This window comes from Macrotis lagotis, chromosome X (assembly GCF_037893015.1).
Source record: "Macrotis lagotis isolate mMagLag1 chromosome X, bilby.v1.9.chrom.fasta, whole genome shotgun sequence".
NCBI classification, from domain to species: domain Eukaryota; kingdom Metazoa; phylum Chordata; class Mammalia; order Peramelemorphia; family Peramelidae; genus Macrotis; species Macrotis lagotis.
In genome coordinates this window covers 634803224-634829325 of record NC_133666.1, presented here as the reverse complement: position 1 = coordinate 634829325, position 26102 = coordinate 634803224, and the positions used below count along the sequence as shown (strand labels likewise).

The following is a 26102-nucleotide window of genomic DNA, read 5'->3' as shown; positions in this document are numbered from 1 at the left end:
GAGAGACAAATTTACCTCTCAACCCACCATCAACAACAAACATCAGACAGTCAGAGCAAGCGAGCCCAAGGGAGAATAATTAGGTTTCTTGCTCAAACCTACTTCTGGAGCTTGGGGGAAAAGAGTTAAGAAGTGGAGAGGAAAGATGTGAAAGGCAAGAGGTGGAGAGACTGGGCTGAGTCTTCAGCAGAGACCTGCAGGTCGCTGGCCCTGCTAGCCTCTTTCCTTCTGCCAGCAGAAAGTTCAACTGGACTGTACTCTGGGAAGTCAAGGGTTAAAGCTAGGTGCTTCAAAGTGAAAGCAGTGGTGCAAAAGCAGCCCCTCCCTCCCTGGCGCAGTCCCACGCCCCCACTGCCACTCCTCGGGAGCAGATTCTGCCTAGCCCTGACCCATCTTGGTGGAGGAGACCAGCAGGGAAGCTCAGCAGCTGGGAGGCTGGTTTCCCACTCCCCTGGCTCATGCCCAGACCCCCTCCTACCTGACCAGACGTCATCTCTGCAAACAGGTAAGAACTTTTATCCAATACTCCCCTCCAAACACATGCCGGGACGTGAGCACCAACCCCTCTACACACACACACACACACACACACACACACACACACACAAACACACAATATGTCTTTTCTCCCACCCCTATCTTGCCCTACCCCAAGACTCACCCCCAAGATTGGGGGAGATGGCCCCTACCTGAGACAGAAGTTCAGTTTCCCGTCCTCCTCACTTAGTAGACCTTCCCAGTCCTCCAACACCCTTTCCCAAAGAGGAAACAGAGACACCTGCCCAGCTGACATGGTTCTGTAAGGGATCAGCCTGCCCTTCCTGGGGCTGGCAGGAACTCAGGACTGGGGAACCAGAATCTTTACCTCCTCCTTCCTGCTGGTTGCTAGCTGACAGCTTGGAAGGGTTTCAGGTGGTCACTGTGGAATGGCTACTGGATTCAGTGAAGAATGCAGGGAGGCTGATCCTATCTTCTCCAAGGAGTCTCCTGGAATCTTCCTAGAGATTCTGGCTTCTTAACAGCTACTTAGTTCCAAGGAAAGAGGGAGGGCAGGATTGAAGTAATAAGGGATATGAAGGACAGACAAGACTTCTCCCCTCTATTCTCGCCCTGAAAAATGACCCAGATTAGGAAGATGATAGTTGAAGAGAGGGAGCAGGCCTGGGAGATGGAGGCTGGTGGGTGTCACTGTTGGAGGACCTTTTCTGCCTCAGTTTCTATACAGAAAAATTCTTATTTGACTAGAAAACAAGATGAGGGCTCTCTGTCCTTTGCTCAAAGAGAGACTGTACTTGTGGGGAATCCTATCAGCCTCAACCCTATATGGGAAGACACTAGATCTTCTGGGGCAGAGCCCCAAACTAATGCTGAAAATGAGGCAAGGTTCAGGATTGTATCCCTTCTGGCCCCTACCTCAACTGTCAGGAGAATGGTTAAGACAAAAACAAGTTCTTGGGGTAACTCCCTTGGGGAGAAGCAGCTGATTTCAATCACAAACTGGCTTTGTGAGGTGCAACCTGACCACAGTCAAGGTCAAAGCCATGGTCAACAGAGACCTGGACTGGCCCTCAGAGGAGGGCCAAGGAGGCTCAGGACAGCATCTCCTTTCTGTTATAAGGTAATTAGATTCTAAAGTCCAGGGGCCAGTTTTGGGGGCACAAGGGTAGGGATAGGAAACCCAGTCAAGACCAGGGATAAGAAAATGGAGACTCAGGTATTCCTCTGACCATAGGGTTCCCCCAGGCTAGCCTCTATCTCTATATCAGGTCCACTTGCCACCATATTCTTTGATCTGCCCAGAAGGCAAGAAGGAAACAAACATTTATTAAACCCTACAATTTCATTTGATTCTCTAAACAACCCTGAGACATAAGTACTATTATTATCCTCATTTTATAATTGAGGAAATTGAGGTAGAAATTAAGTGACTTGCTCACAGTCACCCATATAGTCATTTGACCTCAGGTCTTCCTGTCTGTTGACCCCGTATTCTAACTAGGGTGCCACTATGCTGCCAAAAAGCATCTATCCTAGGATGCCTATGACCCTTCTGATGTTTGTCCTTCATTCTTGAAGAAGACCATGACATCAGGGAAGCTGAAGCCATGACAAGCACATGAACTGGATTTGACTGGGGGGGGGGGGCTGTGCTAAGTCACCAGCCTCACTTTCTCCTCCAGAACCATCTAAATCCAATAGAGAGGTATGAATCAGAACAATTGGAGATAGCCTTGGATGCCAGGCAATCAGGGTTAAGTGACTTGTCAAAGGTAAAACAAAAAAGTGTTTGAGGATAGATTTGAACTCCCAAATCCAGACTCCAAGGCTAGTGTTCTATCTCCTATGCCACCTAGCTGTCCTATGACCTTTCTATAGACTTAACTCAGCTCCTAAGCTTGACCACTTCTGAGGGAACTATATCTCCTTGGCCTCATATTCTGAGATGGTGATTTTAATTCTCCCTATTCCAACTCTGGGGCCTAAGCTCCAATATGGAGAACATTTTCCTTGCTCTTCTTTCCTTTTCCTCTTTGTTTTCTTAGGGTCTCTTTCATTAGTAGAAACAAGTCTAAACCCTGTTTTCCAGTGGATTTTCCCCCAGTAATGTCTCCCTCCCCGCCTCCTTGGGCTCAATACCAACAATCTCTCACTTCCTCACAGGGCTTCTTAATTTCTGAAGTACTTTCCCATTCATTCTCTTATTTCATCCTAAAATAGGTCTGAGAGGTAGACAGGGCCAGAAATCTCATATCCATTTTACAGAGACACAGAGGACAATCAGAAGATCATAGGATTTTGGAGCCCAAAGGAACCTTAGAGATTATCTATTTCAACCCTTTCATTTTATAGATGTGGAAACTGAGACTCAGAGAGGTAAAATAATTCTGTGATTACAAGTCAGTGGCAGAACTAGGGCCAGAGCCCAAGCCTCTTAACTCCAAGACCAGACCCATGGGTGGGTTTGGATGACTCCAGAGGTCTTTTTTAGTCCTCCAATTTTGTGATGCTATTCAGATCACAGAGAAACACAGAATGTCAGAGGTGAAAGGTGATTGTTGAGGTCATCTAATCCAACCTGAGTGGGAATCTCAGTGAGATCCTCAGTGAGGGGACTTGAAAGTGAAGTAATCTTGGTGTAGGGGGAATGGAGAAGAGAGCTTTGGTTCTATCCACATATTTAATCAAACAGCTAGACTAGCACAGAGCTATTAGTGGCCATGTGGAGGAAAAGGTTTGTGGGCTTGGGACTGTGGGTTCTGGGGGAGGGTCTGGTCCCCTAACCTTCTACCCATCCCCCACTTCTTCAGGCCATCCCTGCAGCTTATCAAAATCGCTTCCAGTTCAGACCCACCAGACCAGTATAGGTGACCTGCTGAGGGGAGTAGTGGCCTTGAGTACTTCCTGGTGGCAGGAGTGTGGGGGAAAGTCCACGGGGAGGGCTTAGGTTCCAACTAAGTGTTTGGTTAGGGAGGAGTCAGACTTTGGAATGGGTCTGGGCTGGCCTAGCACCCCTATGCTACAGGATCTTTTTCTAGCTTTCAGGGAGGAGAGCCATTGTAGCCTAGTGACCATAGCATCATGACTTCTGAGAAACCAGTCCTAAATCAAATCAAAGCTAAACTTGGGCCATAGACTTCCTTCTGACCCTTGCTTGGGTCAGACTCCTTTTGGACTATAATGCTCAGTTACAAGAGACATCTCTGAGATTCCAGTACCCCTCCCTGAGACCAATGTAGGGGTGGGGGGAAGGAGGGGAAGAAACAAGTATTGTGTTAAGCAAGTTATCAATATTATCTTATTTTAACTTCACAGCTGAGATTATCATCGTTCTCCTTTAAGGACTGAGAAAACTGAAGCAAACAAGATTAAGTGACTTGTCCAAGGTCACTCAGCCAGTAAACATCTGAAGTTGGATTTGAACTCAGGTCTTCCCGGCTCCAGGTCCAGCACTTTATCCACTGCATTACTATAATGCAGCTCAGCCAAATAAAGAAGGAGAGGCAGTGTTTCTGAGTGACTGGAAAACTGGCTTCACAGACAGAGCCTGGGTTCAAATCCTATTGCTGACCCAAACTGTCTGTTTGACCTTAGGCAAGTCACTTAAACTCTCAGCAACCCCAGGCAACTCTCTGTGATTTTAAGTCATAAACATGTGCTGACTTGCTTTGGATGGAGAGCCAGATAGACAGATAGACACAGAGACAAACAGAGAGCATTTATTTAGTGGATGCTATGGGTCAGCTTTTTACTGAAATTGTGCTAGTATACATAAAAAAAATTTCTGTTTTCCTTGCTTTGGGGACTCCCATCACAGTAGAGAAAGCAGCTGCTCCAAATCTTAGCAGATCGCTTCATGGCCCAAGTTAATCACCCAGAAAGCACCACTCTGATGCTTAGGCACAAGGCTCAGAGATTGACCCACAGACTATAGAGCCAAAACTCCAAGCCTTATCAACTTCCAATTAGAGCTGTCCAAAAGTGGAATTTTTTGGTAGTGAATTCCCCACCACTACAAGTGTTCAAGTAGAGAACAAGAAGATCCTTTCAAATGAGAGGGGGTCTTTTGATGATACTTTCAACTTTTGATTTATTCTGGCCTCAATAAAGTGAATGGGCTAGAGAATTTGGAGGACCAAATTAGACCAAGGACTTCGAGTTGCTGCCTTCCTTTCCCTTTTTCTTCTCCCTTTGCTTTCTCTAAGACAGACTTTGGTGCTTTCCACTAGACCCCTCTCCTCTCTTCCATTCCTAAGAAGGTTTAGTCAAAGGACCAAGTTCATACTAAGTTATTTAATTACTGGGGCGGTTTTCTTCTTTCTCGTGAGGGCTATAGACAATAGGATTTAAAGAGAGGTGTTGTGGTATAGTGAAAAGAAGTTTGAATTTGGAGTCAGAAGACCTGGATTCACATCTTGAGCTCCTCTTCTTACTATCTTAGTTTCCTTTACTCACTATGCTTCAGTTTTTCCATCTGTGAAGTGAAGAGGTTAGACTGGTTGAGTTCCAAAGCCCTTCTTAACTTTAAATCTGATGCTCCTATGACCAATTGCAGAACTCTGGGGCCTGCTGCCCCTCTATGCCCAACCTCTCAGATTCATTTCTGGGTTCCTGGATTCCGGTCAAACTTGTTTGGCTATGAGATAAGAGCTGGGGAGCCCGCCCTGAGGAGGCAGTTGTGGCTTGGTTGTTCCTGGGCCAGCTGGGTCAGTTAGAAGTGAATAAACCTTTTGCTTAACTTCCTTTTAATTTTTGGCTCTTGCTTCCCATTGCCTTCTTCACTAATAACCCCTGGGGGTGGGAATCCTTTTGCATGTTAGCCCCTGGCTCTCCCTGATGCTTGACTTCCCCCACAAAAAAAAAAAAAGACTCTGACCAGGAAGACCTTAGTTAGATTCTGAGACAATGGAGTTATAAAGGGAAAGAGGAAATAAAATGAGGGATGGAGCCCCAGATCTCCGACTAAGGAGTAGTTTGGGCAAGTCATATCCCATGTCTGGGTCTCTGATTGCTCACTAAAATGGGAAGGGGCAGATATACTAGGTTATCTTCTGGAATACCATCATACCATAATTAAGAATGACACACATTATCATTGCTTATATTCTAGAACACATGAAAGTTTCCCCACAGCGGTCAATCAGTCAACAAACATTTATTATTTAATCAACATGAGCTGGCATTATACCAATCACCGGGGACACATGAAAGAGCAAAAGGCTCACCCCTTCTCTCAAGAAGCTCATAATCTGTGTGAGAGGAAGTGAAAGTCTTTGCATTAGATCCCCATTAGTGATTTCATTGGCAGAGGAGAAGTTCCCTACCAGAAAACTCTCTCTGCCAATGTAGAGCCACATCTGCTTACTTGGTAACTAATTGTCCGACAGAGTTGCCTAGGAGCTTGAGGTGTTACTAAATGACAATCTAGAGTCACCAAACCAACATGTGTCAGTGAGGAGATTTAAATCTAATCTTCCTCTCTCAGTGGCCTGCTATCTCCAGGGCCAAGCTACATCCTTTAGTTATCAATGTCCGATTTTACAGATGAGGAAACTGATCCGACAATCAAAAAATCAGACAACAAATCAAAAAAAAAAGCAATGGGTCTTAGAACAGGGTTCAACTCCTGGCTGTCATGGGCTAACTTGGTATGAACTTTGACAAATCTTTTGTCCTCTGTGGGCCTCTATTTTTACAACTGTAAAATGGAAAGAATTTCTTTTTTTTTCCTGGGTTTCAGTTTTCTCATCCATAAATTAGAAAATGTTCTTGCTCCTCATCATCAGTAAAACACCAGAAATCGGTAAAGCAATAAGAGTTTAGGGGTTTTTTTTTATTATTACATGGCTCCCATGCAGCAGCTAAAGCTCAGAGAAAGGAATGGAGCAGTCAAGGGGGTTTTCTGGGGCCAGATTGAGTTCAGTTTCATGGGTTCATAGATTTTTAGAGATCTTGTCATTCAAATTCTTCATTTTATAGAAGGATAAACTGAGGCCTTCAAAGGGAAGAGGAACTGAACCAAACTAGTGATCCAATTAGTAAATAGGAGAGTTAACAAGAATAAGAGATTGGGGTTTTTGTTCTTAAAATTTTTTCCACTAACTTTCCCAAGCATAGATTGATCTCTGATAGCAAACCCTGGGGGATTTGAGAGGTAAGAAGGGTCTGGGGCCCTAACCTATTTCCAGGAAGTATTTCCTCTCAATTATATTCCTCCCTACCTTCTTCCCCTCATTCAATGCCTTCCAATTGCTGCCTTCCTTTCCCTTTTTCTTCTCCCTCCACCTCTCTAAGACAGACTTTGGCTCTTTCCACTTGGCCCCTCTCCTCTCTTCCATTCCTAGAAAGGTTTAGCCCAAGGAGCAGTCAGCCTTTTTGCCTCAGAGCAATAGGAGACTAGCAGGAATTGGGGTTGTGCCTAGAAATATTCAAGAGGAAGGTGGAGGACCATCTATCTTAAATATGACTGGGGACAGGGGGGTGTCTGTTTCTATAATTCCTGCAAGTATTTTACATCTGAAGTTTTGAAGACACTGTACAAAGGCAAATCAAACAGCTTCTGCACTCAAAGAGCTGACAATCTATCCAGCAAAACTACATGTAAAAAATTTAAACTCAAAAGAAATACAAAATAATTTCAGAGAAGGGCAGCGAGGTGGTCCAATGGATAGAGCACACTAGACTGGAAATCAGTAAGACTTATTTTCATGAGTTCAAAAAAGCCTTCAGACTAGTTATATGGGCAAGTCCTGGTTGCCTAAGTTTCTTCAACTGTAAAAATGACCTAGAGAAGAGAAAGGACAAACCACTCAGTATCTCTTCCAAAAACTCCAAATGGGATCATGAGGAGTCAGACACAACTGAAATGACTGAACAATAAAAATTTCTGGTATAAGGGACCCAGGTCTAATATAAAATAAAAATATAGAACAGGGATTCCAGGGGACCCAAAGGAATGGCAGAGTGGAATGGGCCAGGGACAGGAGAGAGATTGGACATGGATGGATATGGGGAATGTGGAGCAGTGGTCAGGGAAGAGAGCTTTAAAATAGCATTAAACAGGAGATGTTTTCAATAGGAGTTCTGGATATTAAAATGGGTTATCAATCCCTAAGCAACAGGTGAAGATGAACTAGATAAGCTTTTTAGGGACCTCCCACTTTTATTATACCCAAATAAGAGAAAAGAAGGAAAAAGAGAAGAAAGGACTAACTGGATTATGTCCAGGGGATAGCTGGCCCCAAGATTTGGCCTCAAATATTCATTCAGTTCATTCATTCTACCCTCACCATAGTCCCTTTGAGTTGTGAAGACTGGGATGTTCCTGCCCTACTCCCACTACCAATCTGTAGGAGGAGCCAGGGCTCAGGCAAAGAATATGGAATGTTTCAAGTCTTGTGCTCACTCAGCTAGCATTTGTTAAGTGCCTACTGTTTCTGCCAGAGGCTCTGCTAAATTCTATGCATACAAAGAAAGGCAAAAACACTCAAAAATAATACAAAAACAAAAAACACAGTATCTGCTACCTAATGGGGGAGCCAACATACAAACAACTGTGGGAGAGATGGACTATTCTGTGTGAGTTACAAGAACTGTATCACTGAATTGCACAGAATGTTGAAGAAAATAAATGTTTAAGAAGATTGGAAAGGTAAGAAAAAACCAGGATATGAAGGACTTTCAAAGCCAAAGAATTTTGTGTTTGATCCTACAGGTAATAAATAGGAAGCCACCAGAGTTTATTGAATGGAGAAAGAGGGGTTGATATGGTGAGACTTGGATTAGACAGATGAATTTGACAGATGTGGAGAATGGATTGGAGAGGGAAAAGATGAGACAGAGGGACCAACCAGCATGTTCAGTGAGTAATGAGGGAACACAAGTAGCTGAGACAGGATTAAGAGGAGAAAGAGGGAAGTTACACTGGGCTGAAGTTGGAAAGAATCTTAGGGGGCATGTTGTTCATTCTCAAAGAAGACTCCTCCAAGCATGTATCCTCTCTATGGCATCTCCAGTAGGTGGTCACCTAGTTTTCATGTGAAGCTCTTCAGTGGTGGGGAGCTATTACCTCTCATTCCACTTCGGCATAGTTCTTAGTGTTAGGAAGCTTTTCTCTTGTATCAACCCCAAATCTGTCACCTTGTCACCACCCCACATTGGCCCTTAGTTCTACATTACATTCTGAGATCTAGCAAAATGACTAAAATCCTTCTTTCCAGTAGAGGGCAGGATGATATAGTATGAAAAAAGCTTTACTAACCATGAAACTTGGTTTCACTCTTGGCTTTGTCACTAATATGAACTTTCTGTCAACATCGCCATCATTAAAATGTAAATAATAAAACCTGAACTACCTACTTTCCTGAATGGTTGAAAGAAAAGTTCTATAGAAAGGGTTCTCGAAGAGACAGTGAGTCTTTGCACAACATTCCCCTCGCTTTAATCAATATAATGGGGAGGATGGCAGGAAAATATGTAACTCATAAACTTGCAAATGGATAAATGTTAAAAACTACCTTTGAATATAATCTGAAAAATAATAAAGAAGGAAAACATTTTTTAAAAAAGAAAAGAAAATCATTTGTTCATATCCTTTGCCTACTTATCTTTGGGGGAATGGCACTTGGTCTTATCTATTTGTGATAATTACATATATATCTTATAAATTAAACTTTTATCAGCCATAGCTTATGCAAAGAATTTTCCTGATCATTGGTGACTATTTGACTTTGGTTGCATTTCTATCATTTATGCAAAAAGCTTTTTAATTTAAATTTAATTTAATAATAACAGCTAAGCCTTATTATGTGCCAGGCACTGTCCTAAGGACTTTGCAATTATTATCTCTTTGGACCCTCACAACAACCCTGGGAGGTTGGTCCTCTTATTATCACCATTTTACAAACAGGGGATATGTGACTTGCCCAGGATCACATAGCTGGTAAGTGTCTGAGTTCAGATTTGAACTTAGTTCTTCAGGCCTCAAGTACTAGTGCCCTATCCACTGTATCACCTAGTTATCTTCAAAAACCAAAAGTGTCTAATTTTTTCCCTTGATTTCATCTATCCATTGTTTGGTTTAGCATTCTCTCCAGAGCCATATATCTAAAAGGCAACTTCTTCCATCTTCCTCTCCTTTTGAAATAATGTGACTTTAGGTCAGGCATTTATTCAGAGGTTATTGTGATATTTTGTATAATGATGCTGCCTAAAATAATTTGCTGCCAAACAGATTTCCAGGTTCCCCATGGGTTTTGTCAAATAGGGAATTATTCCCCTACTGGGTTATATTCTTGATTTTATTGAACATTGAGCCTCTATCATTTCCTTCTGAACTTTGTTTCATTTAGTTTGTTCCCTGATTCAAGACAGTAAGCATCTATTAAATGCAATTTGGGGGCTAAGAATTATCCTAGACACTAAGGATAAAACTAATTTTAAAAAGAGACAGTTGTTTTCAAGGGGCTTACTTTTTTTTAGGAGAAACCATAAATATACAGATAAATAAATATATAAAATATATTTAAATGTGGGGGGAGATCAGAAAAGATGGCATGTTGATGGAGGTATATTAGAGAAATATTTGTCTAGCTTTTCTGTAAAATTAAAGAACTATTATCTGTGCTTGACTGGCATTTTCTATGGACCTCTTGACTTCCTTGCCATTGTTCAATCCTATCCTCTTCTCAAATGTAAATTCACTAAGATAATAGAAAGCAATCTCAGTCCCTTCCCCCTACTCCTCTTCCACCCATCTGGCTCTTAGTCTTTCAAGGTGGATGTACACCTGACTCCAGCCAAGTCCAGGTGGGTGACTCCTTGACCCCTCCCCTTGATTCCTCCTTGCACAGGAGGTGGGCTAAGCTCCCTATAAAAGTTCTGCCACCCTCTTCTCCATGCTGCTGGATCAATGATATCCCAGACCAGTTACCTGTCCTAAGGCTATTTTCTTCCCCTTCCCCCCTTTTTCAACTGTCCTTGATGAGTCAAAGAGCCTTCATGACTTCTTCACTAATTAAAAAAAAAAACCCTACTGATCCTTTAAGGCCCCTCACCTAAGCCATTCTGCTGGCTTCAATGTGAAAGGTAGACTTGAACTTAGTCTCAAAATGAAGTCAGGAATTCCAAGGGGTTGAGGTAGGGAGGGAGAGCATTCCAGGCTTAGGGAGTGACCTGTCCTAAAACAGAGATGGAATAGCTAATAGGTCATTTTCCTTGGATTGTAAAATATGTGAGAGGTAGTCAAAAATAAAAGTAATCTAGAATATGATAGAGATGAATTGTAAAGGAAAATAAATCCAGTGAAACATTTTTATACTAGAAAGAATTTGGCATTCAGTCGTTTTTTAAGTTGTGTCTGACTTTTTGTGACCCTCATTGGAGTTTTTTTGACAGAGATATTGGAGTGGTTTGCCATTTCCTTCTCCAGACCATTTTACAGATTGAGGAAACAGAGGCAAACAAGGTTAAGCCCAGGGTCACATAGCTAATAGGTGTTTGAGACCAGATTTGAAATCAGGAAAACGAATCCTGATTCCAGGCCCAATGTTCTGTCCCAGCTGCTCTGGGACAATTAACACTTTTGACTCGTGTAGTTTTCATTAATGATTTCTTAAAATATAGCTCTTAAAAAACCGGCTTGATCAAATGGAGCTGAATGAGTATGCTTTTAAACACTCCCGGCTTTCATTGACTGGCCAATAATAGGTCCCAGCCCAAGCATCATTTGCTCATTGTTTGGATTTTGATGACTGATGGGTTTTGTATTCTTTTATGGCCAGAAACTGTAAAGGTCTTTCCCTCCCAGATTGATTCTTTTTTGAAGGCAAACTAAGCCACCTTTTACTTCAATTCCTACTTAACCTTAACTGAGTGGGCTTTGCCTCCAACAAAATGAGACCTTGCAAAGACCTTAGCTTATGTATCAGGGGCCAATCATTCTGATTGTCTTACTACTGGACTCTGATAATTCTGGAGGAGAGAGTGAGTAACTTTACATAGTTGTGCCTCATTTGAAATCCAATGCATTTGCACCCCCCTGATGTCACTGGTCCTCTTCAGGAAGGTAGGGAATCTATTGGAAACAGTCCAAGCCAAAAGTAATCAGAGTCTAAACTAGGATGGTGTCTATGTGAGTAAAGGTAAGAAGATGAACGTGATTGGTCTACTTTCCTATATTTTTAACCAGTATCAAATCACTTTAATGTCTACCACCATGTACTAATACTTGAAAACAATAAGCATGCTTTCCTAAATTCCTCTCTCCTCTAGTCACATAATCTAATTTACAGTCCATCGGGTTTCAAGGCTGCTCACCATCTGGGGAGTTATCCAGGAGGAGGTAGGGTTTGATCTGGTCCTTGAAGGACCAGGTCACTCAACCCAGACCTAATTTAATTCTGAGGTGATTTTTCACTGTAGTAACAGAAACAGGATGTTGGAATTGGTCAATTCAGATGACTCAACCTTAACATTGTAGAAATCTAGCCAGGGATCCTTTTTGTGTGTGGGTTAGTCTAGGTGGCTGCTGAAAACCCTTAGAACAGCTAGGGAGAGAGCTATAGGGGAGGAGATAAGGAAAGTGACTCAGGGACATGACTCCTAGGTAAATTTATCAGTTCTGGTAAATCTTCTAAGAAAAATATTGTTGGAATTAGCAACAGCTTAGATTTGTATAACCCTTCCACCAACATTATTTCATTTTTTTCTCTCAAAGCAATCTTTTCAAGTGGTAATGCAACCATTATTATCTCCATTCTTTGGGGAAACTGAACCTTACTGAGATGGAGTGATTTGCCCAAGGTTATATAGCTAGAAAATAAGAGAGCCAAGGTCTGCTCACTCTCAACCCAGCCCAGGTGCTGTTGTCCCACACTGCAGTTTTAAGGCATCAATGGCATAGTTAAGCCCAAGAAAATTATAGTAATCAAAATTTGCTAAAGTAGAATTATTTCTACTTTCCCAAATCCTTTCCTATTCATTCTCTTTGGTGAGATTCCAAATGCTCCCGGGGAAGGGAGCATCAATTCACCCTTTTAGAAATAAGGAAGTTAGATGATTCTTTGAGAGAAGATCTGAATGGAAATCAGGAGGTCTTGGTTCTGTTTATTCATTCCATGAACATTTATCAAATACAGACACTGAACTAGATCCTGGGAATACACAGACAAAAATGAAAAAGGTTCCTGTCCTCAAGGAATTTATATTCTGTTGGAGTGAAAACTAAATATATATTTAAGCAGAGACAAAACATTTGCAAATATTTGGGGAGAGGAGTGGAGGGGAGGCTGTCATTAGGATAAGTTTCATGTAGGAGGTGGCCGTGGAGCTGAAGCTTGTAGGAAGCTGGGGATTCTGGGTAGATATGAACAAAGTACAGTGCAGCCTTTTGCTCCTACTCCCCAGCCTTTGAGTCTAGGAACACCTGTGCAAAGCCACAGAGGGGAGGAGGGACATGATAGCAAACAGCAAGCTAGTTTGTCTGGAACATAGAGAAATCATCCAAAAGAGGAAAGTGTGCAGTAAGCCTAGAAAGGTGAGCTAGAGCTAGTGCCAGATGGTGAAGGGTTTTAAATGCCAAATAAACATTTCTATTTGCCTAAAGACAATAGAGAGGTGCTGGAGCTGGGAAGAGAGATATAGTCAGTTCTGTACTTAAGTATTTGGGTGGTTGGGGGAGAGATTTTAGGCTGGGGAAGGGGGATCAGTTCAAAGATTATTGCTATAATCCAGATGGGATATTATAAAATGAGGTTTGAGATGTTGAAATTGAATCACAAAGACTTGATTATGGATTGTAAATGAAGGCTAAGGGAGGGAGAGTGAAGGATGATTTTGAGGCTGAACCAAGAAGACTGGAAACAGGGGAAGAGAAATGTTCTTCACAGGATTAAGGAAATTAGGACAAGAGAAGTGTGGGGAGGAGGGAGCAGAGAAAAAGGGAAAAAGGTTCAAGTTTCACTTCTGACACATGCTGGTTATGTGATCATGGACAAGTCACTTCTGATCCAGGAAAGTTCCTAAGACAATCTGCAGAGAAAATAATGACCTGAATTCCTAGAGGTACTTCCTTCATCCATGATTCCTCTGTACCAATGAGATCACAGGTCTAGTCCCTTTCGCTATAGGACATCCACTTGGGAATGTCCATTAGACATTTGATGATGCCGAACCTTGGGTTGGAGCCATAGTGGAGGAAGAGAAGATGCCAGGGGAAAGAGACATAGATGATTCTAGTGATAGGAAAGCTAAGACAGCAAAGTCAGACAGGAAAGAGTAAAACCAAGAGATAATAGTGCCATGAAATCTCAGGGAGAAGAGAGTATTCAGAAAGATCCACATGTACCTATAAGTGATGAATTTATCCTGAGAAGGGCATCTTGTTCCATGGAATAAAATAATATACAGTTTTAAAAAGAGAAATGAGGACTGAGAAAGCTATCTGCATGTAAGGTACTGGTTGCCTCTCTGGATTACCATTCTGACCTGTTAATGTGTGTATATAAGTGATATGAATTCCAGCACAGAAAAATTGGGAAGAATTTTGAGTTAGTAGATATGTCCCCCCCCACACCTGCTACATTAATATTCAGCCCTATGTTCATCATATTTTACTTATTAAATATTTCTAATAGGTCATCCCCTAGGCAGCTCAAACTCAAAAAAGTACAGAAACAAAATCATTATGCTCCCCCCAAACCCTCTCATTTTCTGAATCTCCCTATTTCTGTTGTGAAGGAGGTACCACTATCATTCTAATAAACCACGTTCACAGACTGAGGGTCATCTGATTCCCCAGTCTTCCCATCCTCAATAAGGAATTTCCATCCTGATTTCACATCTTACCCATTTTCTTATCTTCACTTATAAGACCTCCATCTTTGTTCAGACACTCATCTCTCATCTGGAAACCTTGAACTAAATATCCTAATGGATTTTCTCAATGTCTAGACTCTCTACTCTTTCCAATCCCTCTTCCTGCTCAGTACACCCTAAAGTCTTCTCTAGGAAAATATACAAACTATTTGGCTTCTAAAGTCCTTCTCCACCTGGCTCCCCCCTCCATTTCTAGGTTTATTATACATTTCTCCCCTTAACAAACTAAAGAGTCCAACTAACTGGACTCTTTGATCTTTCTCATACCAGATAATTATTTCATTTACCTGCAGGGGAAAGAACACTGTTTTTAGAATCAGAGGACCTGAAGTCAAATCTCAACTTTGCTATTTATTTACCTTTGTGATCTTGGGCAAGTCATTTAACTTTTTTATACCTCAGTTTCCCTGTATGAAAAAGACCTCTGAGGTTCTGCCCAGTTCTAAATGTATGATCCATTGCCATTCCTGTCCATGGCCCTCCCAAGAGGAGCTTATTCCTTCTAAACTTACTACCTTGTTGCTAGCTCAAACCTTGACTGATACCACTTCCCTTAGACTCTCCTCTCCTCTGAATGAAGGGCTAGAGATTACAAACTCCTCCTATTGCTTTCCTTCATAGAAATAGAAACTAGACTTCACTCTCCCTTCATTTTTATCTGTTACCCTGACTGTTTCAGATCCCTAGGTGGTAGGAATACAAAGACAAAAACAATGAAATGCTAGGGAAAGAGGGCATTGACAACAGGAAAGCTCAAGAAAGACAACATGTAGAAGGGTGGTACTTGAACCGTATCTTGAAGGATATGAGGAATTCAGTCAAACAATTAGTATTTATTTGTTAGGCATTGTGCTAAGCCCCAGGGGATACATACATAGGCAAAAACTTGTTCCCAGTACTCAAACTAATGGGAGAAAAGCATGTAACTCTACAAATGACAGGATACATAAAGCATTAGACTAGTGGCTGTCAAATAGAAAGTAATTTAAAAAATGCTAGTTGGTTGACCTGCAACAGGTAATCCAATCCTATCCAATAAACATTTATTAATCACCTATTTTATACTAAGTGCTAAGGACAGAATTCATAAAAAGAAAGACATCCCTGCCCTCAGAGATATTCTTTTTTCATACATTTTTATTTATTTATACATTACTAAAATTCATATAAGTGATATGAATTCCAACACAGGAAAATTGGGAAGAATTTTGAGTTAGTAGATATGTTCCCCCCCCCACCTGCTACATAAATATTCAGCCCTATGTTCATCATAATTTACTTATTAAATATTTCCAATAGGTCATCCCTAGACAGCTCAAACTCAAAAAGTCCAGAAACAAAATCATTATGCTCCCCCCAAACCCTCTCATTTTCTGAACCTCCCTATTTCTGTTGTGAAGGAGGTTGTAAAAGTAAACACAATCCCCCCTTCTCTCACAAAAATAGAAAACTTCAAGAAAAATAAAGTGAAAGAAAAAAATGTACTTCCATCTGTGTTCAGATACCATCAGCTAAGTCCATCAAAGAAATTGCTTCCATATTTTTTCCTACAGTTGCTATTGCTGATGGTATTCCCCTCCATTCATTCATCCCCACCCCCATTTATTCTACTTTCTCTCTCCTTTCACTTAATCCCTCAAAGGTGTGCTGAGGGGCAGTGGAGTAGCTCAGCTACAGAGCATAGGCCCCAGGGCCAGGAGGACCCAAGCCCAAATCCCACCCCAGACATCCAACAACCACCCAGCCCTGTGGTCCCAGCAGGCCACCCAATCCCATCATCTTGCAAAAAACAAAAACAAAAACAAAAAGTATGTTGCATCTGACTACCTTCTCACATGATCTACCCTCTCTTCTATCACCTACACCCCCCACCCCCCCCCAGTCCCCTTTCTCCCATCCCAATCATCTCCTTTTTCCTCTAGGGTAAGATAGATTTCTATACCCTATTAAGTGCACATGTTGGAGACAGCACACAGAGACAGGAAAGTTAAGAGAAGGAAGGACACCAGGGACAATTGGGCACTGGGATATCTTCTTCAAGGATTTGAAACCAGGTAGGGCAGCAGATGCAAAGTGGGGTGAGCAGAGGCCAGTTTCTGCCCTCTCCATAGGAAGGAATATGCTTTCCAGACTTCTCTTTAAAGGGTAGAGAAGCTTAGGGAGGGATCCAGTTTTGAATTAGCAGCAGGGTTGTAAATTTAGAAGTGATGAGCTAATCCTGGGAGGGGCATCTTGTTCTGTGGAGTTGAAACCATGCAGGGCTGCAGGTAGAGTACAGATCTTAGAGGGAAAGAATTTGTGAGCTGAAAGTCCTACTTAGTCCTTAGCTCTGGTGACATAGTGAGAGTCTGACTTTGGCTATATCTGTAACGTGTGTCTCTACTCCCCTCTCCCTGTGGATGTATCATCTCCTCCTGTTTCAACAACTCTGATGACATGAAAATTCTCTCCCTAAGTTGCCACCCTCTGCCACAGACACAGTCATCTCCTTCCAACAATTGCCACCAACACTGGAACTAACCTTGAACTCTGGTCCCAAACTACTGAATGGCTTGATAGGCCTGATGGACATAATTTATTCCCTCCTAACAATCACAAGGTATTTCCTGTATAGCGATAATAGCTTACATCCAAAGGTCAAAGCCCTATAATAATACTTCAGCTTGATTAAGGAGCTTATTCATACAGAGGTGTAAGGAAAATATATTTCCTTTATACTTTGTAAACAAACATAAATAGCTTATTCTAAGATTTTGCTTAGAAGAGGATGGGGGGTAGGGCATAAACTATGTATAAAACACTTGTGTTAAGTGCTGGGGGAGTAAGGGAAGATACAAATATAAATAAGCAAAACAGTCCCTGTTTTTTAAGGAGCTCACATTCTTTTTTTTTTTTGCAAGGCAAATGGGTGGCTTGCCCAAGGCCACACAGCTAGGCAATTATTAAGTGCCTGATGCTGGATTTGAACCCAGGTACTCCTGACTCCAGGGCTGGTGCTCTATCCACTGCACCACCTAGCCACCCCAGAAACTCACATTCTAATGGGGAGATGACAATAATTAAAGGGGAGATAGAAAAAAAAGAAGGTATATGTGTTAATACTTTTCTAAACAGGTCAGTGTCCTGGGTCAGAGTCCAAGGTTCCAAATGATAACTGGAGGGAATGGTAGAGTTTTGTGAAAGTTTTACTGATAGCCAAGCCTTGGGTATATTTAAAGCCAGTAGAGATGAGACCCATGGATAGGGAGCAATTGCAGATTTGATGGAAAGGGACCATTGAGAGAACAGTTTGCTGAAGAGGTTGAGATTATGTGGGGAGAGGGGGTTGGCATTTGATCTCAACCATCTAGAAATCAGAGGAAAATAAAGAAAAGAGTAGGAGATAAAGTCCAGGGATTTTGAAATGAAGAAAAGGGGAAATTGAGGGTTCAAAAACAATAGCCTGGAATTTTGAAATAACAAATGAGGTGAGGTCCCATCTGAGAGGTTTGAGGAGAGTAGTATCCAACTTCATTTGGTTGCACAGGAATGGGAATCCAGAAAGTAGGTGATGGGAGAAATACTGGATTGGGTTTCTCAATGATCCAAAGATTTGCCAAATTCAGCTGATCAGAACATTAGAGATCAACTAATCATCTCTGTCCTCTTTCTCCTTGACTTTTCTGAAGCCTTTGACACTATTGATAATTCTCTTCTCCTTGATACTATCTCTTCTCTCTAAGTTTTTCAAGGCACTACTCTTTCCTGATCCTGCTATCTCATGGATTATTTCTCAGTCTCTTTTTTTTGCATCATCCTCCAGACAACTGGAGGTAGCACTGGATGTGGGACAATCAGTATTAAGTGACTTGCCCAAGGTCACACAGTCAAGTGTCTGAGGTTGTACTTGAACTCCCATCTTCTGGACTCCAACACCAGATAGATGATAGATACATAGATAGATAGATAGATAAATAGATAGATATAGAAATATAAACACATATTTTGTTTGTACTTTTTTTTTACTTGTTGTTTTTCCCACTAGATTGTAAACTCCTTGAGGGCAGACACTGTCTTTTTCCTCTTTTTTAGGATTTTTTTTTTAGGTTTTTGCAAGGCAAATGGGGTTAAGTGGCTTGCCCAAGGCCCCACAGCTAGATCATTATTAAGTGTCTGAGATCGGATTTGAACCCAGGTACTCCTGACTCCAAGGTTGGTGCTTTATCCACTATGCAACCTAGCCATCTGCTTTTTCCTCTTTTTGCATTCCCTAGAATTCAACTGTGTCTGGCACAAAGTAGTTGCTTAATAAAAGTTTATTAAATGACTATCAAGGCAGAAGGAATCATAGGACAAGCAGGCATGGGTTCTACAAAAAGACAACTGCATGGTATTGAATTGGTTAAATATGGGATGAAGATGGGAAAAGAAAAAAGTGAATTCAGAAGTAATGAGGGATGTAGAAATAGGTCACAAAAATAGGATTAGATTGGGTATGGCATAGGATAATTATAGCTTTATAAAGCATTTTGAGATTTGTAAAATAGCACTTTACAACTCTCATAATAAATCTGGGAAGCAGGTACTATTATAATTGCCATTGTACAGATGAGGAACTGAATCAGAGGTTAAGTGCTTTGACTCAGGATTACACAGCTAGAAAGTGCCTGAGGCTGGATATGAATTCTGGTGTGAGACCCACCAAACCCTCACTTCTGCCATATAGCTTTCTTTTGTCTCTTTGAATCCCTCACTCAATTCAAAGCTCTGCTCAAGTGCCAGATTTAACCTCTCCACCCCTTGGTACTAATGCCACACCTTATTTATGATTTAGCTTTTATATCTGCTTATCTTACCTTATGCTTACCCTATCTACCCCCAAGAATGTATACTCCTTTGCAGCAGGGACTTATCTTTTTTGGAGGTCAGAGGGAGAGGTGGATAAAGACCTGGCTTGGAGATCAAATCGGACCTCAGACTTTATGAGCTGTGTGACCCTAGGCGAGTCACTTGATGCCCTACTTGCTTCGATTCCTTCTTTGTAAAATAGAGACACATTGCAGAAGGAACCGGGAAACCACGTTTGCCAACAAAAATCCGAAGGCAGGGGCGGCTAGGTGGCGTAGTGGATAAAGCACTAGCTCTGGAGTCAGGAGTACCTGGGTTCAAATCCGTTCTCAGACACTTAATAATTACCTTAGCTGTGTGGCCTTGGGCAAGCCACTTAACCCCGTTTGCCTTGCAAAAACCTAAAAAAAAAAAAAAAATCCGAAGGCAGTCACCGAGAGCCGGAGGTTACTGAACAAAAACAATGAAAAGATCCTTGTAGCTTGGACTAAGCCTCTAGGAGTGGAGGAGAGAGCTCTTTGGTTGAGTGAAGTTAGACAGCAGAATACCAAAGGTTCAGAAAGGAGTGAGAGGGAGTGGGGAGATAAGAGGGCCAAGTGAAAGTTTGTTTAAGAACGTTTCTGAGAATCACAGAGGAGTGTGAGCTTGGCTCATGGAATCAACTCGATGAACAAGTCAGCTATCCTTTCCCTAGATTTCCGTTTCCCCATTTTGGGATGAAAAGACCGGATTTAAGGTCTCCCCAGCTATTCAAAGCCTAGTGGGGATGATGAAGTTTGAGGTGATGCCGTGACAAGCACATCAATTGGACTTGCGTAAGGGGATGCTGTCCTAAATCACCAGCCTCCCTTTCTCCTCCAGAGCCATCTGGATCCAGTGGCCAGATTATGAATGAGGGCGACGGGAGATGGCCCTGGATGCGAGCTAATCAGGGTTAAGTGACTCGCTCAAGGTCACACAGCTAGTGAGTATTAAGTGTCTGAAGGGTGGATTCGAACTCCCGTCCTCCAAGGCCAGAGCTAGCTGTCCTCTAGACTGGGGAAGGGACGTGCACAAGATCACCCATCCTGTGGGAACTCTAGCATTGTGACTCCCAGCCTTCGGAACCCCCCAAAGAGCACCCATCCCCGCTCCACTCCCGGGGAAGCATCAGAACAAAGACTCATTACCCCCAAGTTTCCGTCTCACATCAGTGACCCAGAGACCTGGTAGTGGGAGACTGTTCCCAAAGCGGGGCGGGGGTCGCCCCCCAGGGGGGTCTAGAGGTTGGGCCGGCCAACACTGCAACTTTCCTCCTGGTTTATCTACCCCGCCCCCTCCCCGGGCCCTAGGCGAGTAGCAAAGGGGAAAACCTGGGCTGGAATGTCGATCCGACCCGGAGCTCAGGTGCCAAAGTTAGGGGCGGCCCTGGGGCTGGGGACGGGCCCTGGCCATCTTGAAGGCGGGTCCCTGGCTGAGGGCGGGGCAAGGTAGCCCGGGCTGGGGCGGAGGAGGAAGAGGAGCAGGTGTAGCTGAGACTGAGACTGAGAGAGAGAGAGCCCGGGACGAGAAGCAAGGCTCCCCAAGTTCCCTTCCCTGGACTCCCCTACCCCCCCCCAGTACAGCTTCCTGGGGTCCCAAAGGGAATCCTCGAGCGCTTGTAGCCACCCGCTATGCTGGGGCGCTGAAGGACCGCCCGGGTGGACGATGGCGGTGAGATTTCAGGTGAGTGCTTGGCCAGATAAGGAAAAGGAGGAAAGCCCCTGGGGCATGGGAGGGGGAGGGGGAGGCTTCTCAGCGCCTAGCTCTGTAGCCTGGGGAGGTCCTTCTCCTCCCAAGCACATCCGCAAGCACCCTCAGCAGCTAGAGAGCCAAAGTACTAGAAAAAGACCGAAATCTTGGCAGTCCTGCCGCATTTTATAGCTAGGGAAACTGAGGCAAAAGGGTGAAGGGGAATCTCCTGAAGACACAATTCTGACTGAGTTGATGAATAGTCTCCTTTTTTGGCTCTTTCCTCAGCCCAATCCCCTCTCTTTCAGTAGCCCCTCCCCAAAAAAAAGAAAAAGAAGCCATTCCCAGGACTAGCCACTTCCTAGAACCTCAATGTCTTCAGTTTACAAATGAAAAGATTGATCTCTCCCAGGTCCCTTTCGGTTCTAAACCCTAAAATCGATCCCTGGCTTTGTGGATATTGTACTAAGGAAAAGCTCTAGAGACCTTGTGGCCCGCCCCTTTCTGCCTTCTAGCTTTCCCCCCACCAGGGGCAGCTGCATTCTAATCCTGAATTTCAATGGGGATGGCGGGAGGGGAGGAAGTGGTGGAAAAGGCTGTGAGGGTGGGAGGCTTGGGAAAGCTATCGGGTCCATAAGAAAAGCCCCCCCACCCAGCCTGAGAGTCTGGAGTCCTGAGGCCTGCTATGTGACCTTGGGCAAGTCACATCCACCCTAAGAGTATAATAGGTTTTGTAGAGTTTTACATTCCTAGTCACTGTACTAGTTAGTTGGGCGGTTTTAAAGAAATCTCTATTGGTATGTGAGTAATTTTTTTATCCCTGATTATAAGGAAATTCAGACTTGGGTAATTTTTAAAAAGACTTTTTTTTTTTTTTGTCATCCTTTGTTCTTACTCTACCTCCACTTTCTGGCATCCCTCCCCCTCCCTTTGAGCCATCTTTTTTTAACAACAACTAAAAAAAAAAAAACTGAGGAAGAATAGAAAAACAACAAAACTAAGAAGGGAAAGATGATTCTGATATACAGTGCTTCAGACATCTTCTTTGGGGCCAAGAGGGTTTGGTGGTAGTGGTATCTTCTATTTACATTGTTCTCATTGTATAGGTTAGCTGATGTTTTTCTGACTGTGCTTACTTCATTTTGTATCAATTCATAGAAATCTTTTCATTGTTTCTTTTTATTCATCGTGTTCATCATTTCTTGCAGTCCAGTAATATTTCTTGACTTGCACATACTACAAATTTATTTAGCCAGTCTGAGATCAATTTATTTCCATTTCTTTTTATTGCAAAAGGTTTTGTTATACATCTTTCAGTATCTATGGAGCCTTTCTTTTTAACAGTAACTTGAGGCACCATGTGTTTAGCAATAGAATTTCTGGGTCAAAGGGCAGTTTCATCCATTCCACCTTTTGCATGACTAAATTTCCTGAGTGGTTGCACTAATTCTCAGCTTCACCAACAATGGATTAGTGTGTCTTTCTTTTCAGTCTCTCCAACCTTACTATTACCATTCCATGAATATGATTAGTCAGGGAATATATCCCAGAACTGTAAAAATCATACTACTTTCTATCTAAAAGGTACATGGAGAAAGAGATCAAAAAAGAGAGACCTTTTGAGACCTTTATAATAGCCTATCTACCGATATTACTTCCCTAGGAGGATCCCAGAGGTCATTTCCTAGGTGTGATGTAGACCTGAGCATGAGGGTCTATGAGTCTCATGATCTTGCAGAGGTGGGGGTGGGGGTGGGGGGGGAGAGCAGCAAATACTTATTTCCATAAAATTACCACAGAAGTTCAGAACCCTCCTTAAAAATAAATAACAAGGGGTGGCTAAGTGGTGCAGTGGCTAGAGCACCAGCCCTGGAGTCAGGAGTACCTGAGTTCAAATTCGGCCTCAGACACTTAATAATTACCTAGCTGGGTGGCCTTGGGCAAGCCACTTAACCCCATTGCCTTGTAAAAAAACTAAAAAAATTAAAAACAAAAAAGCAAAAATCTACCATACACAGACAAGCAAATGATGTTCCACAGAACAGAGATCTGGGTTCTAAATCATACCTCTTCAACCAACCAGCTGTAAGTAGGGAAAGTCATGTCCTTCCCCAAATTGCAGTTTCCTCTTTTGTAAATTGAAGGAATTGGTGTCTTAGGTCTGACTCTGACTATGCTTTGGGGCCCTTTGAGCTCTGACATTGTACATGGTAAATTTAGAAGAGCACTAATTTCAGTATAGAGGCCTGGATTTGTATCTCAGCCACCCTTCCTGGCTTCTATAACACTTATTAGCTAAAAACCCTTGGAAAAATCCCTTAGCTTCTCTTATTACCCTGTTTTCTCCCCTGCTGTATTACTTTGCTTATAGAGTTGTTTTTGAAGTTCCCAAATGCAAGCTGTCTCTCTATATACTGTCTCAGTATCTTTATATCTCTTTTACTGGTTTTTCTTTTCTGCTGCCTCTTTTGCTTAACATTTTTTTGTGTATCCATTCATTTGTGTATTTCTTTCTCTGTTGTAATGCCTCCTGGAACTGAAAGGGACCTTGTCTGTAATTTAGCCCAATCCCCTCATTTTACTGATGAGGCAGTGAAAAAAAAGTGATGTAATTACCCAAGATCAACCAGGTTACATAAGTAGTTGAAGCAAGTAGTTGAATCCAGCTCCATCTATCCCAAACCCAGTTCTCTTTCCCAGTCTATCACAAATTAACCGTCTTTGATTTTCTGTGTCTGTGGCTCACTTATTTATCAAACAAATAATTTTTCCCTCCCTCTGTCTCAATTTCTCATGTGTTTGTGTTTCCCTTTATCTGCTTTGGACAATCTTTTTGTCTTTGCCTCCATTTTTCTTTCTGTGTAGCTGTTATTGCTATAGCTGACCATTTCCCTTTTTTCTCCTTCCCTTCCCTACAATTATTTCGACCCACCCTCAGCATCATTCTTCTTGTTAACTCCATCACCACCACTGACATCAGGGCCCATTCTCTGCCCCCTACTCACCACACCTAGCCTGGTTGCTTCTGAGATCTCTTTCTCACTACTATTCATGGGCCCCATCCCCCTAACCCTCTGGTCAGCTACCCCCCCCCCCAGCTAGAGAGTGAGGATCTGCCAGGGAAACTAGGCAGGGGAGGTATGCCAATCTAGCACAATAGAAGCTCAAGCTAACATCCCCTGGGGGTGGGAAACAGGTCTAGGCAAGTCAACCCAGAGGGTGGCACACTTAGCTGGGGCTAGAAGCTCAGTGACTAGAGTACTAGGTGAGGAAATGGATAGGGGAGGGAGGAGAAACCCCTGGCACTTGCTTTCTCCAGGTCCCTCTAGGGGTTTCTTTTAAAAATTAGGCCCCCTGGGTTAAGATTCTGATGCTTTTGAAAGCTCCTTTCCCTACTCCTATCTTCTGGCTCTGCAGCATATTTTCACTGAGATTAACTCAACAATGCTTTGACCAGTACCTATTGTGTGACTTGTAGACCCCTCTTTGCAGCCATGATTACAAAGTTGACTATATCAGTCTATGTTCTTTAGAAGCATGAAATTCAATTCAACCATTCAGTTCAAATACATTAAATGCAAGCTGTGAGTCAAGTTAGAAAACGATGAAATTCTTAGGTCAAGCAGAGACCTAAGAAATTGGGAAGAGAAGTCTGGGAAGGAGTGTCTGGGAAGAGGTCATGGGAAAGAAGGGGAACTTGAAGGATATCAATAGGCAGAAATGGAAGGAATCTCTTCCAGGCATAAATCTGGAGCCAGGAGAGTACAGAACCAAGATTAAGGAACAGCAGGCTCAGTGGGCAGAAGTATAAATTGCTTACAAAGATAATTTAAATGTAGATTGCAGAGGGTCTTATATACCCTACTAAGGAATGGGTAATTTATTTGGTAGGTAATAAGGACCCCTCAGAAGTTTTTTGAGTAATCAGCTCAAATGATAATAATAATTCAGATTTGAGAATTTAGCAAGCTCCTTGAGTACAGAGATTGTTTTGGGTTTTTTTTATGTTTTGTCTTTTTTCCCATTTCTTATTTTATTTTGATCTGTTTACATAGTGTCTGCTATAGAGTTGACAGACAGTTTGAGAGTAGGGTGCTTCTGCGTGTCTCTGGGGCTTTGCTGACTGAACAGTAGGCATTTAATAAATTTTATTGATTGACCAATAAAGCATCTTAAGCAAAGCACTTTAGATATATTGTCTTCATTAAATCAAAAAGCATTTTAAAATATTATTAAATATTATTTATTTATAAAGTATTATTGAATATCCACTAGAATCTAAGCTGATTCAGGGGGAAACAAGTACAACAAAAGAATCAATCCCTGCTCACTATGAACTTAGAAAGTGAGTGAATAGGAGCAGCTAGGTGGTACAGTGGATAGAGCATCAACCCTGGAATTAGGAGGACCTGAGTTCAAATGTGCTCTCAGACACTTAATATTACCTAGCTCTGTGACCTTGGGCAAGTCACTTAACTCCATTGCTTTGCAAAATCCCCCCCCCAAAAAAAATTGAGTAAATATAAATTTATACAAAGTAAAGGTAGTTTGGGAGGGAGGAATCTAGTGGGAAACCATCCTTGCAGACTACACTATCTGAGCTTAATCTTAAGGAAGACAGGGATTCTTTGAACTGAAGGGGGAGAGGATCAGTTAGTATAAATGTAAAGAACTGGGAAATGTAGTTTCCTTAATGAGAAATAGAAGGCTAGTTTGGCAGATGAAAAGTGTGAGAGGGACAGTGGTGTCTGTTGAGGCTATAAACAGGGTCTACTCATATAGGGTTCTAAAAGCTAAATAGAGACATTTAGATTTTGTCCAATGGCACTTGATTTGGTAAGGTGAAATCTAGGCTTGAGAAAAATTATTTTGGTGGCATTGTGTGATAGACTGAAAAGCAGGGAGAATAAGATTGTAATAATCTGGAGGAGAGGTGAGGAGGAGGTGGCTGGGTGGAGAGAAGCAGTCAAACATGAAATGTTATGACAATAGAAATGTCAGACCTTAGTAATTGATTGAATATGTGAGTCAAGAAAGAATGAAAAATTCAGGATAATGCCATTGTTATAAATTTAGGAGACCAGAAGGATGATGATGCTTTTGACAGAAACAGGGAAATTTGGAAAAAGAGTGAATCTAGGGGACAAGGTAATGGGTTCCATTTTAAACAAGTTGAGTTTGTCTCTGGGACA

The 26102-nt window shown here is 42.3% G+C and overlaps 1 protein-coding gene across 2 annotated transcripts in view; it reads left to right on the top strand.

Moving 5' to 3' along the window:
- Positions 1–354: 354 nt before the first annotated feature.
- Positions 355–26102, top strand: part of TJP3 (tight junction protein 3) — a 53696-nt gene continuing 27948 nt past the window's right edge. The window contains exon 1 of one of the 2 annotated variants that reach the window (XM_074204057.1): positions 355–505. Coding sequence is in view for 1 of the 2 variants with exons in the window: in XM_074204056.1 (XP_074060157.1) it covers positions 20887–20904 (18 nt within the window). In the remaining variant the exon portion in view is untranslated. Of the gene's footprint in view, positions 506–20675; positions 20905–26102 lie in introns of those variants that run through there. The other variant, XM_074204056.1, reaches the window with a different exon arrangement.